The sequence below is a fragment of the Lithobates pipiens genome, unplaced genomic scaffold (genome assembly GCF_037356315.1).
Source record: "Lithobates pipiens isolate NorthernLeopardFrog02 unplaced genomic scaffold, aLitPip1_a1.2 Scaffold_8, whole genome shotgun sequence".
In the NCBI taxonomy this organism is placed as follows: domain Eukaryota; kingdom Metazoa; phylum Chordata; class Amphibia; order Anura; family Ranidae; genus Lithobates; species Lithobates pipiens.
Genome location: NW_027507903.1, coordinates 477555496 through 477572396, shown reverse-complemented (window position 1 = coordinate 477572396; position 16901 = coordinate 477555496). Strand labels below are relative to the sequence as shown.

Here is a 16901-nt window from a genome sequence, read left to right as displayed (position 1 = left end):
GCAGTGCCTAAGTACATAGTTGTCAACATTTCTAAAATATTTTCAGGGACGCTTTTTTTACAAGTGCTATATCTGGAGTAGCTGACATCCCCTATGTTCCTCTATACACCACAATAGTAATTACAAAATTAAATAAGTACTAATAATGGGGCAGAACAAATATGAGGACTGGGAGATTTCCTTTAGTTGAACTAACAAAAGTGTGCCCATTCTAGAGCTGGTAACATTGAGGATATTCAGTATAATTTTAAAGAACAGTTTTTGTGGGTAAGAGGCATAGAGGAGGAGTATGAATGGTATAAAAGTGGGAAGTATGTGCAGGTGAGGGAGAGGAATGTGGAGGGTCTAACAGTTGGCACTATGTACATGAGAGGAGTGCAGAGGGTATGGCAGAAGGCACTATGTACAGGAGAGGAGTGTTTACGGTATGACAGTGGGCAGTATGCACAGCAGAGGAGTGTAGGGGGGTATGACATTGGGCACTATGTAGAAGAGAAGAGTGTGGAGGGTATGACAGTGAGCAATATCTACAGGAGTGTGGAGGGTATGACAGTGGGCCCTATGTACAGGAGAGAAGTGTGGAGAGTAGGACAGTAAGCAGTAATTACAGGAGAGGAGTGTGGAGGGAGGTTATGACGGTGGGCACTATGTATAGGAGAGGCGTATGGAGGGTATGACAGTGAGTAGTATGTACAGGAGAGGAGTGTGGAGGGTATGACAGTGGGCACTATGTATAGGAGAGGAGGAGGAAGTAATCTGGGAATGAAAAATCGAAAGGTTTGTGGGAGGATGTTTAGGGACTGCGTAGTGGTTAAGCTGGCCATACATGGATTGAAATTACACCAATTAAGCAGAGACCAGCCATAGTTGATCTATGTATGGGCTAGCTGGTTTTACACAAGTCAACCTATTAACCGACTTGAGTACAACCAGCCTGTCAAGTTTTCCCCAAAACAATCAGTGCTGCCAGCTATAGTTGGCAACACTAATCATTGTATTCACTGGCGGAACACAATAACACTGCAGGAGTGATTGCCCCATTCACAGGGCAGCAGGTGAGAGGGTGTGTGGGGACAGGCTGGGGAGAGATACTAGTCAGTCCCTGGGTAGGCACTGGTTAGTATCAGAGCCAGATACACACAGATTACATACGCCACCATCGTTACTGTGAGAGCAAGAATTCTAGCACTAGACCTCCTCTGTAACTCTAAACATGTAACCTGTAAAAAAATGTAAAGCATCGCTTAGTACACAACAAAAAATCGTGCTAACTTTAGCGTTTTTTTTTAAATGAATGAAACGTTTGAAAAATTGCTGCGCAAATATCGTGTAACATTTCAAAGACCACCATTTTATTCCATAGGGTGTCTGCTAAAACAATATATAATGCTTGAGGGTTCTGAGTAATTTTGTAGCATAAAAAAAATGATGATTTTTACATGTAGGAGAGAAGTCTCAGAATGGGCCTGGGTGGCAAGGGGTTAATTATCATAAGTAATATAAAAATAATTATTATAAGCTATGTGAGTTCATCCTCTGTGTCTGCTGCAGAGTGTTCCAGCTTGTATTTATACTGACCGTTCTGTATGTAGCTTATGACAGTCTGCGCAAGGAGCCCCGTATCCATAGATGATAGCAGCCCCATATTTTAACCAGTGCTGGAGTGGGTCTTTAGCTACCTACCACCCTAATGTGGGGTCTCTGTGACTGATCGCTGAGCTACAATCCTCGTACAAGTCTATCTTTAAAAAAAAAAAAAATAATTTGATTTTTTCTTTTTTATTATTTTTTTTTCTTTTTTTTGGGCAAATGGGCCTATCTTGAGGAAGGGGCCTGGAGCTGCAGCTCCAATAGCCCCTATGTTAATCCGGCCCTGATGGAGGGTCTGATCAGGTCTGCCTAACGAACCGACAGGCTGACCCAATTGTTCCGCCTGTGTGAAAGAGACCTACCTTGAGTAACTAGGACAAGGTACTGCAAAATGACAAAATCAAAAGCCCCTCCACTGCACATACAGACCTGAACTTTCCTCGGTTGGAACTCGGATATTCATACCCCCCACATTCCACAGTGGTGCAGTGAGTAGGGTGTTGGGGATAAACACTGGATTATGGGATGGACGCTGAGCACCGTTGTGAAACAGCATGTTGAGACTTCCTGGGTAATCCCACCCTAAGAAATGGCATGCAGCCATCATTGGAGTGCATGTAGACAGATAGTGGCTGCAAAGAGGCTGTAGGAGATCAGTAGCACTGAGGAAACAAGGATGGAAAGGAGACTTCATTTAAAAAAAATTACAGTTTGTGATACACAGTGCTGTAAACAAACTAGTTGCCCAGATACAGTTTACATCTAAAGTTAGAACATTGTTGCATGCGTTTCCGTAAACTCATTGAATAATTGCTGTGAATATGATTAGACAAACTTCCTATTTGGTTTCCCACAATATCTAATAACTGCTACAGAAAACACTGTGGTTGAAAAGAAGCAGCTTCTTCCGCTCTGCTCACTTACAGGCTCCTTGCTCTCTTACTATACAGGTCATGCTTTCCAGATTTCCCAGTAAAAGGAGAACTCTAGCGGTCTTTTTATAATCTATATATTATATGTTTTCACACAAGATTTAAACAACGTTCAGCTAGGATTCACACAATTCCCTCCATTTATAGACAATTCGAATAAATGTGAAAAATTCAACCAACTTTTACTCAAGATTCACGTTTTCCCTAAGGCCCCTTTCACACATGCGGACGATATGTCCGTATTTCATCCATCCGTTTGCGGATGAAATACGGACATACATTCATCCCTATGGGATAGCGGGTGTCTGCGGATGAGCATCCGCAGACACCCGATTTCGTCCGCCTCCGCAACAGTCAGATTCTGCAGACGGAGGAAAATCCTATTTTTCTATCCGTCTGCAGAGCGGATCGGACGAACACGGACAGACGGTCCGTGCTCGTCCGATCCCCATAGAGGAGAGCGAAGAGCTGACAGGGCGGTCCCCGCACAGTGTGCGGAGACCACCCTGTCCGCAGCCAGCTCAGCAGGGACAACGGAGCGATCCCCGCTGAGTGAGCGGATCTTCACGGGGCGGATCATTACTGATCCGCCCCGTGTGAAAGAGGCCTAATGCCAATTTGATAATTTTATGAATCGTAGGTGAAAACATTTTATAAACTGACAGACTTCCAGTGAGTTCAAGTCAGAATGGCACAACAATGTTTATTTTACTTTTATTTCTTTTTGTGTTTTTTTGATATGAGTGTATGTTACACATCTGTAGGGATGAGTGGAGAGATTTTGCTGCAATTGTTTTTACAGCAAAATTACCAATTTCACCTTCAATTACATTCAATGACATGTCACTGAAATGTTTCTGTTTTTTATTACATATTTTCTTTTAGAACCAGTGACATCATTATTCGGTCTTCTCTGTGCTTTTCTGTGCAATGCTTGCAAATTTTGGCTTGTGGGAGGAGCTAGCAGGGTGCTGTAGATAGCTTTGTGATGACATCACAGCACCCTTCCTCAGTATGCCTCTCAATAAAACTCAGTCTTGAGTCAAGTAGTGGGCTGGCTCTTGGGAGGAGTTATGCCAATATCAAAAGGTCTTAATGGGTGGATATCAGCCTGGATGAGTGGGCATTCCAACACATGCTGTATGGGCATTACCCTTAGGTAATGCCCTCATGTGATGCCTCCATGATTCAAAGAGCTTGCATCTAATGAATGAATGAAATGTTCTACACATAAAACAGGTACCCATGTGACTTTTGAGGAGTCAAGCCAAAAGAAAATTCTAATTTTTTAGACCATGAAAATATAAAAAAAGTTTTTACATCTCTATTATTAACATTCCATATTGAACATAAAAAAAAATACCTTAAGACAATATTTAAAAAAAGTATATGATATACTGTATATTGCAATGCATCATACCAGCGGAAGTGTATATTGTAAACAAGGCACTGATATGTACTATCTCAATGCATTTCGTGACACAAAGTTCACTTCCTCGGGAGATAAACAGAATTCAAACTGATAAGCAAATACTCCAGTAGTGAGATGGATGGATGGAGATATATATATATAAATTTGTTATGAGATGATCCCAATCTTCCTCTCTTTTGGTGATCGATGTGTAAGTATAGTGAAATTTTTATATTATAGTTTTCATTGATAATGCGAGCTCTGTACCTTTTTGAGCCGATTTATAGCTGTTGTGTTCCCTTATTTTAACACACATGTCCCGATATTCTGTGCTTTAATGACATGGTCTCTCTGCATATGTTACTTATTAACTTGAAATCTGTTTATCACCTGAGGAAGTTTACTCTGTTTCATGAAACGCATCGGGATAGAATATATCAGTGCCTGGTTTACAATATACACTTCTGCTGTTATGATAAATCATAATGTGCTACATTATAATATACCGTATTTATCGGCGTATAACACGCACTTTTTTCCCCCTTAAAATCAGGGGAAAATCATGGGTGCGTGTTATACGCCGATACTCCGCGATTTCCGCACAATTTTTTGGGCTCTGGGCGGCTTTCACCCGCCCAGAGCCCTTCTCGGTGGCTTTCGGCCGCCTTGGCCCTTCTCGGCAGCTTTCGGCTGCTCTCGGACCTTCTGAGAGCGGCCGAAAGCTGCCGAGGTCCGAGAGCGGCTGAAAGCCGCCGAGAAGGGCCGAAAGCCGCCAAGAACTTCCGGGGCGCCGCCGAGATACACAGGACATCTCGGCGGCGCCATTTTTAAAAACATAAGCAGACAATGCACTAAGACGGACAGGCTGCAATGACGACAGGCTGCAATGCGGACAGGCTGCATGACAAGGCTGCAAATGACGCTGACGAGGCTTCAGATGGACACTGATAAGGCTGCATTGATAGGCATTTAAATGTAAGTTTTTATTTTATTTTATTTTTTTCCTTAAATTTCCCTCCTAAAAGTTTTTTCCACAAAATTCCCTCCTAAACTTGGGGTGCGTGTTATACGCCGGCGCGTCTTATACGCCGATAAATACGGGTACATCAATGTATACGTTTTTTACTCTTGTCTAAATGGAATGTACAGTTTATCTCTTTAATGTCTATTATGGAATGTTAATAATAAAGATGTAAAACTTTTATGTATTAATGGTCTAAAAATTGGAATTTTCTTTTGGCATGACTCCTCAAACGCATGGTATTCATCCTCCCATTTGAATGCGTATGAGGTATATAGTACCCCTACTCATTCACCAAAAAAGTGTAAAAAGTAAATAAAAACACAACACAGGTTTTTACAGGTCATTTATTAAAAAATCTAAAATAGAAAAAAATGTCCCTCACTGTAGATGCAATGCCAATCACAGCGCCCACCACCACCCTGACCCGTTTGACAGCTCTTAAACATGCCCTCAGTTAACAACGTCACAAGGGGGTGGGTTCACCCGGTGGAGTCATCGGGTGACCCCACCCCTTAGTTATTTAAGGGCTCTCAGACGGCAGGAGACTTCGTCAAGACAATAGTTTTTTTTTTCCAGGTCGGCGGTGGCATCAGGTACCATGATTGACGATGGATCTACGCCGGGGGACGTTTTTGTTTTTTAAATACAGGACTTGTCAAAAACTGTCTGCTGTGGGTTTTTTTTTTTTTTTAGGGGTGAACAAGTAGGGGTACTATGCCCCAAAGCACCCCCCCCCCCATGTTGAGGGCATGTGGCCTGGTATGGTTCAGGAGGGGAGAGCCCTCGCCCCCTCCCCTTTCCTGGCCTGCTAGGCTGCAAGCTCAGATAATAAGGGTCTGGTATGAATTTGGGGGTATCCAAAGGGGAGGACCCCATGCTGTTTCACATTTTTTCCTTTTGCCTGCAATGGGTTTTGTTTTTTTACAGTCCGCTGTCAGCGGGAAACCCAGATGACAGCTGAAGACTCATCCATTGTTAAGGGAAGGCCTGCTGCATAGTTGGACAGATCACGTGAATTTATTTTTCCCATTATGGGCGTGCGCGGGGCCTCGTATCTAAGCTTTGCCTAAGCCGGCCCCACAAAGCCTAGAGCCGCCTCTGTTTCCTACCACCTACTACAATCATCTCATTCTTCAACCACTTAAAGTATCAAGTTAAGGCTGGGTTCACACTGGCGCGATGCAAGAACCACCACGATTCCTGTGCGGGTTCCCACATTGCATTGGAATCGTAGGCAGTTTGGCACTGCGGGTGTCAATATAAAGTTAGTGACGCTCCCAAATCAGTTTGCTGAATGCAGTGCAAACTGTAGAATCGGATCGCAAGGGTTATGCACCATTTTGGTGCAACTGCGATGCAATACAAACTGTGTGGCTAAATTTGCCTCGCACAGATATTGCATGTGATGTGCACAGCAATACAGTGCTGTCTGGCATCGCATAAGTGTGAACCCAGCCTAAGGGTCTTTAGACAGTCTCATATTTCAGGCACTCGAAGTAACAAGTTAGGCCCCTTTCACACATGCGGACATTATGTCCGTATTTCATCCATCCGTTTGCGGATGAAATACGGACATACATCCCTATGGGACAGCGGGTGTCTGCTGATGAATATCCCCAGACACCCGCTATCGTCCGCCTCCGCAATCGTCCGATTCTGCAGACGGAGGAAAATCCTATTTTTCTATCCATCTGCAGAGCGGATCGGATGAACACGGACAGATGGTCCGTGCTCATCCAAATCCCCCATAGGAGAGCGGAGAGCTGACAGGGCGGTCCCTGCACAGTGTGCATGGACCGCCCTGTTATCCGCCGGCTCAGCGGGGACAACGGAGCGATCCCCGCTGAGCAAGCGGATCATCATTACTGATCCGTCCCGTGTGAAAGGGGCCTTAAAGGTTTTCAAACCATCTCATATTTGAGGCACTGGAAGAAACGAGTTAAGGGTCTTCAGACAGCCACATGTTTCAGGCACTGGAAGTAACGAGTTAGGCCAGTCATACACGGTGCAAATTTCTTTCCTGCAACCATGGATTACAGGAAAGAAATTTGTATGACCCCCCCCCCCCCCACCCCCCATCAACAGACAGTGCCGACAGGGAAGACTCCAATTGTCTTCTCCTGGCGCCCCCGATGGGAGAAGACAGTGATTGTTGCCAGCAGCTATAGCAGCCGCTTGTGATAATCGGAAGAAAATCTGACAGGCTGCTTGTACCCAAGTTGATCAATCAGCCTGCCCATTAAAGGTTCGGCTCTCGGCTGGCGTATGGCTGGTCTTGGTCATGTTTCAGGCACTGGAGGTAAAGAGTTTTTATCTGACAAACTTTTCTTTAACTTCTGGTAACAACCAGTGTGTACACCAGATCTCAGCGCGGTTCGTGAACTCATAACTATGACCCATAACGAACCTTCCTCATCCCTGGAGTATTACAGGTTGGGTGGCGTCTATGAAACCTCCCACGGCAAGTAATAAAAATGTTGCTCATCAAGCCAACCATAATAGACGGCGCATCCCCACTGGCACTTGTGGAGCGCAGCAAACTCCAGAACCCTCCATAAATCCCTTTCAGATTTATCATGGGAATTTTTTATGGGGAATGACCTCAAATGCCCACCGTATTATCTCGCTCGACTTGTAAAGAATTGGCAGAGTTGTGGCAGTGTAATCAGCTTGTGCAAACACGTTGTTCACAGATTATTTGCGGCACTGCGCCAGGCCTTCCAGGGCATGCACATGGTGCCACGCCAGGGAGGCATCTAAGGGAGAACTCCGGAAATATTGCAAGAACTTTCCAGAAAGGTCACCATGACCCACCAGGCCACCACTAAAATACAAAATAATTCTTCTCCTGACTTGCATGAAAATACCACATACGGTATGACATTAAATAGCACCACAAAACTCCAACGCACTGCGGGTTGCGGTAACCTGTGAAGTGATGTGTAATGTAGCGTATGGGGAAATCATTCCAGTAGTGCTAGCATGGGATGATGTCATGCATGCATTGATGATGTCATACTAGACAGATGATCAGTGATGATGATGACACTTGTCATTTCTGACATGATGACGTATGTACAGGAGATTTCTGACACCACACTATGACGATCATCTACTAATGACATAACATTGTAATTCCGATATTACAACGAGCTTAGCCTGATGGTTCTTATAAGTACGGAGCACACTGACTGATACAGTGTTACCCTCAGCGCTGGGGGGAAGTCTTAACGTCACCGCACACCCGAGTACTATGTGGCTTGGGGGGGCTCTGACGTCCGCGGTGGGTAGAGCTGCAGCGGGTTGGGAAGAAGGGTGACGTCACTCGGGTGGAGGCGGAGCGGGATGGCGAGCCTGGCACAGCGGCAGAGGGTACCGGGGCACCAGGTAACCCGCATCACCCGGGGGAGGGAGGGGCTTGGGCGCTTATTATAGGGGGGTCACGTGACTGTAGACTAAACATCTCTCTGACCGATCACCCTTCTTATATAACCTCATCGTACAGCAATGACATCACATATAGAGAGGAGCTTATATAATCCACATGTGACCTGTCCCAGCACACTGTCCTATATAGAATCCCCATCATATAGGAGGAAATAGGGATCTGTATATAGAGGGATCCGTACACCCAGCTAGGGACACAACATTGTTCCCTATAGAGGTTGGATCTTATATAATCCCCATCATATAGGATGCTGTAGACTCTGTACACAGATGTATCTATGCACGGAAATATAGAGGTCAGCTTTGATATAATTTCCCTATAGAGGTCCGATTTGTTAGAATTCCATCATATAGGATGCTGTAGACTGTACAGATGTATCTGTACACTGAACTATAGATTCAGCATTATCCCCTATAGAGGTCAGATTTGATATCATCCCCATCATATAGGCTGCTGTAGACTCTGTATATAGATTTGTCTGTACACTGAGCTATAGATTCAGCATTCTCCCCTATATGATGGGGATTATATAAAATCTGACCTCTTTAGGGATCAATGCTGAATCTATAGCTCTGTGTACAGATACATCTATGTAAGGAGCATACAGAATCCTATATGATGGTGATTATATAAAATCTGACCTCTATAGGATGCTGCATGCTCTGTATATAGATGTATCTGTACACTGAGCTATAGATTCAGCATTGTTCCCTATAGAAGTTGGATCTTATATGATCCCCATCGTATAGGATGCTGGAGACTATATAGATGTATCTGTACACTGAACTATAGATTCAGCGGTGTTCCATATAGAGGTCAGATTTTATATAATTCCATCATATAGGATTCCGTATGCTCTGTATATAGATGTATCTGTACACTGGGCTATAGATTCAGCATTGTTCCCTATAGAAGTTGGATCTTATATGATCCCCATCGTATAGGATGCTGGAGACTGTATATAGATGTATCTGTACACTGAACTATAGATTCAGCGGTGTTCCATATAGAGGTCAGATTTGATATAATTCCATCATATAGGATTCTGTATGCTCTGTATATAGATGTATCTGTACACTGGGCTATAGATTCAGCGGTGTTCCATATAGAGGTCAGATTTGATGTAATTCCATCATATAGGATTCTGTATATAGATGTATCTGTACAATGAAATGTAGATTCAATGTCGTTCCATATAGAGGTCAGATTTGATAAAAATCCCTATTAGACAATTTTGCATGCTCTGCATATAGAGGTTTCTGTACACTGAGCTATAGATTCAGTATTGTCCCCGATTGAGGTTACATGTTATATTGTTCCCTATTATAACAATGATGCAGGCTCTGTATATAGATGTAACTGAATTATAGATCTACCATTGTTCCCTATGGAGGTCAGTCCTGATGTCATTTACAGGCACATCATTTTATCTATACAGCAAAGACACAAGTATGATTATCAGTGTTTCTGAATAATAATGTATAGCTCTTTGATATCCCTCATATCAATATTACACATCAGCCATATATGACTTTGTATTACATCCATAATGTTTGTTATAATTCTAGCCTCCCTACTGGCTGCTGATAGGATCCTCCAATCACATTGGCCTCATTATATATGTCAGACATCCCTATACACCCTCTGGCAGGATGAAGAGGGAGGGGGGTGTTTATGTGATCCACTATTCCCAAAGTCAGCATCCTGTGACTCTGGAACCAATTGTTTGTTAGGGGCCCTGGGAGGCCACACTCTGCCCCAGCTGTGTCTGCGTAACTGCGTTATGTCCTGAAAATCACATTTCTGTATTTATTGCAACATTTTCTGTAATGCTTCTTCCTGCAGACTTTATACACATAATCATCACACATGTACAAAACTGTGAAATTGAACTCATTCCATTTCATACCAAGCCATCAAATCTTTACTCTTGATCCAAAGTGAAAAATGACAGACAGGTGTCAGATTATGCATTGGTTGCTATGGAGTGATACAGGTTGACATACTTGAGCCTCAGGGCAAGGTGTGAGCATGGGCCTGTGACTTGCACTCCTGTACGCCCTGCCCTGGATGGACTAACCCCAATCGCTATGACTTTCTCTGTTTTAATATATATCACTCTGACAGCCTTTCTTAACCTTTTCACAGAGGAACCCTTGAAATAATGTTCTGATGTCAGGGAATTCCTTCTAAAAATGACTATATCTACAATTCATGATACACTATATTACCAAAAGTATTAGGACGCCTGCCTTTACACGCACATGAACTTTAATGGCATCCCAGTCTTAGTCCATAGAATTCAATATTGAGTTGGTCCACCCTTTGCAGTTATAACCGCTTCAACTCTTCTGGTAAGGCTGTCCACAAGGTTTAGGAGTATCTATGGCAGTGGTCATCAACTCTGTTCTCTGGGCCCACTAACAGACCAGGTTTTATGTATTGCCTTGGGGAGATGCAGACTAGAATATTGCAATCACTAAGCAGTAAATGATATCACCTGTCATGTATTGCAGTTATCTTGCAAATCTGGCCCTGAGGACAGGATTGATGACTACTGGTCTATGGGAATGTTTGACCATTCTTCCAGAAGCGCATTTGTGAGGTCAGGTACTGATGTTGGACGAAAAGGCCTGGCTCACAGTCTCTACTCTACTTCATCCCAAAGGTGTTCTTTTGGGTTGAGGTCAGGACTCCTTGTAGGCCAGTCAAGTTCCTCCACCCCAAACTGTCTCATCCATGTCTTTATGGGCCTTGCTTTGTGCACTTGTGTGCAGTCATGTTGGAACAGGAAGAAGCCATCACCAAACTGTTCCCACAAACTTGGGAGCATGACATTGTCCAAAATGTCTTGGTATGCTGATGAACTTAAGAATTGTTTTCAATGGAACTAAGGGGTCAAGCCCAACCCCTGAAAAACAACCGCACACCATAACATAACCCTCCTCCCCACCACCACTAAATTTAGATTAGCGCATAAAGTAAAACATGGATGAGCGAGTTTGAGGTGGAGAGGCTTGACTGGTCCGCACAGAGTCCTGACCTCAACCAGGTAGAACACCTTTGGGATGAATTGGAGCAGAGACTGAGAGCCAGACCTTCTCTTTCACATCAGTGCCTGACCTCACAAATGTGCTTCTGGAAAAATGGTCAAATATTCAAATCTTCCCATAGACACACTCCTAAACCTTGTGGACAACCTTCACACAAGAGATGAAGCTGTTCTAGATGCAAAGGTTGGGCCAACTCAATATTGAACCCTATGGACTAAGACTGGGATGCCATTAAAGTTCATGTGCGTGTAAAGGCAAGCGTCCCGATACATTTGATAACATAGTGTACATTAGTATGAGGGTCAGTAGGAAGAATTCTCCTTACATATATGGTTAAAAAGATCAATGGTGTCACTGGGAACTTATCAGTAATTGCTCAAGAAACCCCCATCAACCTCTTGAGGAACCCTGGTTGAGAAATCCTGCTCTATGACCTGTTGTACAAAACTCCTATCCCTCATTATAACCCCTCCTTCATTGTCACCCTTCCCCTAAGTCCTAAACACCCTATCTGTACCCCCTCAATTCCTATAACCCCCCCCCCCCATTCCTCTAACCTCCTCCTACTCTATCCTTACTCCTCAGTTCCTTCAACTGCTCTTCTATCACTACCCACTCAATCTCTATAGCCCCTCTCCCATCCCCACCCTTCAATTCCAATACTCCCCACCTGTGTTTCTATAGCCTCTCCTCCATTTTTCCACCAGCCCTAATTCCTATAGACCCTTGCTATCCCTGTTCCCTGTGTGTGCCCAAATGGGTCTACCATCACTTCCTGCCCCAGAGATGTAACAGGAAGTTAGCAGAAATCTTGACAAATCAAGAAGATATTCCCTCTTACCCAGTGGTCACCAGCAATGACTTCTCCATTGAACGTTCCCCCTCACCTCCTGTTCCTGTGACAAGTCAAATCTTTTGGCTTTCCCAGCAGCCCTGGTTTACCCCAGTGCGGCTTTGAAATCTCGCTACTTCAACGCAATTTCAAAACCGCAGATCAGTGTGATTTTATTCTCAGGATTCATTGCAGCTCAGGGCTTAATTTTAACAGAAGTCTATGCAAGTCGCAATGAAATCTGAAAAAAGTAGCACAGGAACCTTTTTCAAAGTCGCTGGAACATGAATTGCCACGATTCAAATGGTTCCATTGCCGGCAATGGGGTGCGTCCGGTTTTGCAATTTAGAACTGTCAAGTCGCATGGCAAATCGCATCAGTGTGAACGAGGGCTCAATGTTTTTTCGAACTCTTCTCTATATAGCAGTGAAATGAATTGAGTTTAGATCTCTGTGCTGTATATGGTTTACAATCATTCTCTCAAGCAGATCCAAGGCCAAATGTTTTAAGAGATTAATTATATTTATTGTCAGATCTTTATCCGAAAACTTTTTATTGCAGACGTGATGGAGAATTGATGAGGAATGAAATCTGCGAGAATCTTGGGTCGAAGTTGAATGCTTTGTTTTGCTCTGTGTATATTATTTTATCTTAATAAGGCTTTGGCTCATGATCTCATGGTGAAATGCGAGTGAAAAAATAGTTTAGCGTAATGTACCGTGACGGGGGCCTGGTAACTTGTGTGTGTTGTCCACGAGTTAATCATTACAAGGATCCTCATTCATAACATCTCCATTGCCATCTAAAACTGGTAATGTGTGCAGTCTGAGAACACCGTAATAATGCATCAAGGTCATCTATAGAATAGGTGCGGTTTGCTGATGGAACAACCCCCAACCAAATGTTTGTAAAATGATAGATACATTGAACAAGGTTTAGAGCAAGGGTAGGCAACCCCCGTCACTGGTGCCACAAGCGGCACACAAAGCCTCTTTTGTCGGTGTTCTGCCATATAGTGTCCTGGCATTGGATACTGTCCGCCCCATACTGCGCATGCGCAGCACAGAGCAGAGGAAGCTTCGGAAAATCTCCAAAGATGAATGGCGCCTGCACCGTGAGTCGGAAGTGGTAGCCCCACCATCCAAGTGGACATAGGGCTGGCTATATTAGAGGGCCCCTCGTGGGTTCGCTGCGCTCGGCTCTTTTATATTCCAACTCTATGTCCACTTGGATGGTGGGGCTAGAACCTGGACTCACGGCGCAGGTGCCGTTCATCTTCGGCTATTTTCGGAATCTGTGTGTGCTGTGTACTGCGCATGCGCAGTACACAGCGGACACTATCCGATCTATATGATAGGACACCGGCACTCGACTCTCTCCCCATCAGCAGAGCAGCACAGGGAAATGTCAGTGAGACACTAATGCATTTCAGAATTCCCCATGCCGCACCTTCACTGAGGGGGAGGCACTGTTCCCCCACACACCGTAAAAGATGGGAAGTTTTGCTTGGTTCTATAACTTTGCTGTAGCTGCGATCATCAGATTTTGTGATTGGGAAGAGACTGGGTGCAGTTCCGCTGGGGGGGCGGGGGGGGGGGGTTTGCCCTGTTTCCAGGAGGAGGACTGTCATTGGCCACTGCTAAAACCAAACACAGTCCTGATAGTCTGGAGGAAGATGATGGGGGGTTGAGAAGGGATTTCATTGTGATTGAGAACCACAATCAGGTGAGTTTGTGGAATTACTGTTGAGCTTCTGGGAACTTTAAATTATTTCTGAACCATTGCGTCACTTACTACTGAACCCCTACACTGTGTCCCTTTTAAGCCGCAACCAGTATTTAGCGCAATGAAAATCGCACAAAACCACTTTTCCTCAGCTGCGGGGGCCCAACTTATGATCCTGCACACAGGCCTGCTGCTTCCAGAAAATGAACTGAGCTCATCATTGACCAGACCTGACCTCATCGTTGCACATCTATTCCAGAAGCTTGTATGTGACATCCCATACATCACATACAACAGGGGTGTCCAAACTTTTTTCAAAGAGGGCCAGATTCGATGAAGTGAACATGTGTGAGGGCCGACCATTTTGCCTGACATTCTTTGAACCATTAAAATTCGGTCATTCGAGCACTCATACCTGGCCCAACAAAAATTCTCGTGCCTTTGTCGCGCTCGTTTGCCTGACACACAGACGAATGCTCTGTTCTTTAGGGGTACCGTTAAGTCTTAATGGTACCCCACACATTGGAAACATGGGGTGCTTTTGGTGCAGCGCAATTAAAAAAAAAAAAAAAGCTCTGGGACTTCTTTCCCTGCATTTTTGTGGGTATGGAAGCCCATTGAAATGCATGGGCTGCCCTACACACAGCATGCAGCCATGCAGATGTGAACCAAGGGCTTATTGGAGGGGCAGTAAAACTACATGGTTAAGCTGTTTTTACCACCCCCAACTTCTCCCCCTTTAGCTGCAGAGGGAGCAGCTGGGGGTGTACACATGCTGTGGCTGCAGCTGGAGGTATGCTCAGGGTGAATGGGCCTGCACTGCAACTACCCCGCAACTGTGTAGACTGCACAGTTGCGGTATAGTGATGCTACATTTACGGGCTTAAAACAGGTGGTGAGGAGGCAACATAATGCCTCTTTACCACCTTTCAAATGCCTCTGAAAAGCGATCTGTATATGGATTGCTTTTCAGAGGAGCAGCAGTCCTGGCTGCTATCACACACACAAGCACCACAAAAGCAGTTCTGATGGTACAAGAATGGGGGGGGGGGGGTCTGGATTAAAAGTAACACACATACATACACATACACACAGACATACACACATACAGACACATGCATACACATACAGACACATGCATATACTTACATACATACAGACACATGCACACACACACATACAGACATACACGCACATACAGACATACATACACACAGATACATACAGACACACATGCTGCACACACATACAAACACACATACAGACAGACATACACGCACATACATACAGACACACATGCACATACGCATACATACAGACATACATGGACACACACACACATGCAATCATACATGCACAGACACACACACATGCACATACAGACACATACACACACACACACACATACATACATACATACATACATACATACAGACAGACATGCACACACACACACATATAGAAAAGACATGCACACACATACATACAGACACACATGCACACATACATACAGACACACATGCACACACATGCATACAGACAGACATGCACACACATACATACATACACACACATACAGACACACATGCACATACATACAGACACACATGCACATACATACAGACACACATGCACATACATACAGACACACATGCACATACATACAGACACACATGTACATACATACAGACACACATGCACACATATACATACAGACACACATGCACACATACAGACACACATGCACACATACAGACACACATGCACACACATACATACATACAGACACACATGCACACACACACACATACACATAAATAAAGCCTTTTTAAAACGAATCTAGCTTGTAGTACAGTACCTTTCCATTCCATTTCCTCATTCAGCCGGGTACTGCACTGTAGGGGGAAGCAGAGAGCACAGCACACTCCTCTGCACTTTACTTTCACTTTTGAAGCCGACGGAGCTTCACACAGTGCCGGGGATCGGCTCATTTGACAGCCCTGATCCCGCAGCACACCAGGCGGGCCGTTCAAAACCGGACTGCGGGCCGCGATTGGCCCGCGGGCCGGACTTTGGACATGCCTGACATACAAGCACGTGGTTTGGATGCGAGAGGTGGATCAGCAGGATGAGTGTGCCAGGACAGGTAGAGGTGTGTCATCTCTGCTTCTTTTCACCACTCTGCATATCGCTTATCATAGATGAGAAGAGGGTACAGCGGTGGAGCAGAAGCGCAGGAGGGCACAGTGGTGGGGAAAATGAGCAGGAGGGGGGTTCAGAGGTGGAACAGAAGAGCAGGAGGGTATAGCAGTGAGGCAGATGTGCAGGGAGGTTAAGTGGTGGAGGATATGAAAAGGGGGATTAGCAGTGGTACAAAAGAGCCAGTTTTGGGGCAGATGAGCAGGGAAGTTCAGTGTTGGGCCAGGTAAGCAGGGGGGTTCAGTGATGGGGCATAAAAGCAGGGGTTGGAGCAGATGTGAAAGGAGGTGTATTGGTGGGGCAGATGAGCAGAGGTTTACAGTGGTGGGGCAGGAGAGCAGAGGGTTACAGTGGTGGGGCAGGAGAGCAGAGGGTTACAGTGGTGGGGCAGGAGAGCAGAGGGTTACAGTGGTGGGGCAGGAGAGCAGAGGGTTACAGTGGTGGGGCAGGAGAGCAGGGGGAACAGTGGTGGGGCAGGAGAGCAGGGGGTTACAGTGATCTGAGGTGTGAAGGTGCAGGAATTGGGGCTTATATGAGGTGTGAGAGTGCAGGATGTTAATTTCTCAATACTAAAGTCATTTACAGCATTTCCTTTATAAAAAAATCCTTTTTGTGGTTAAGAGTGTGACGTTGACATTTGTTTGTTATAAAATTGGCACACTCAATTTCTTTTGAAACCATTTTTCC

The 16901-nt window shown here is 44.7% G+C and overlaps 1 protein-coding gene across 2 annotated transcripts in view; it reads left to right on the top strand.

Annotated features, from left to right (window-relative positions):
• The window catches only part of BCAT1 (branched chain amino acid transaminase 1), a 99854-nt gene that overhangs the window by 22548 nt on the left and 60405 nt on the right, over positions 1-16901 (top strand). The window contains exon 1 of one of the 2 annotated variants that reach the window (XM_077468736.1): positions 8229-8344. The exons of the other annotated variant lie outside the window; for it this stretch is intronic. Within the exon in view, the coding sequence (XP_077324862.1) occupies positions 8303-8344 (42 nt within the window). The 5' untranslated portion in view covers positions 8229-8302. Of the gene's footprint in view, positions 1-8228; positions 8345-16901 lie in introns of those variants that run through there. 2 annotated transcript variants of the gene reach the window in all.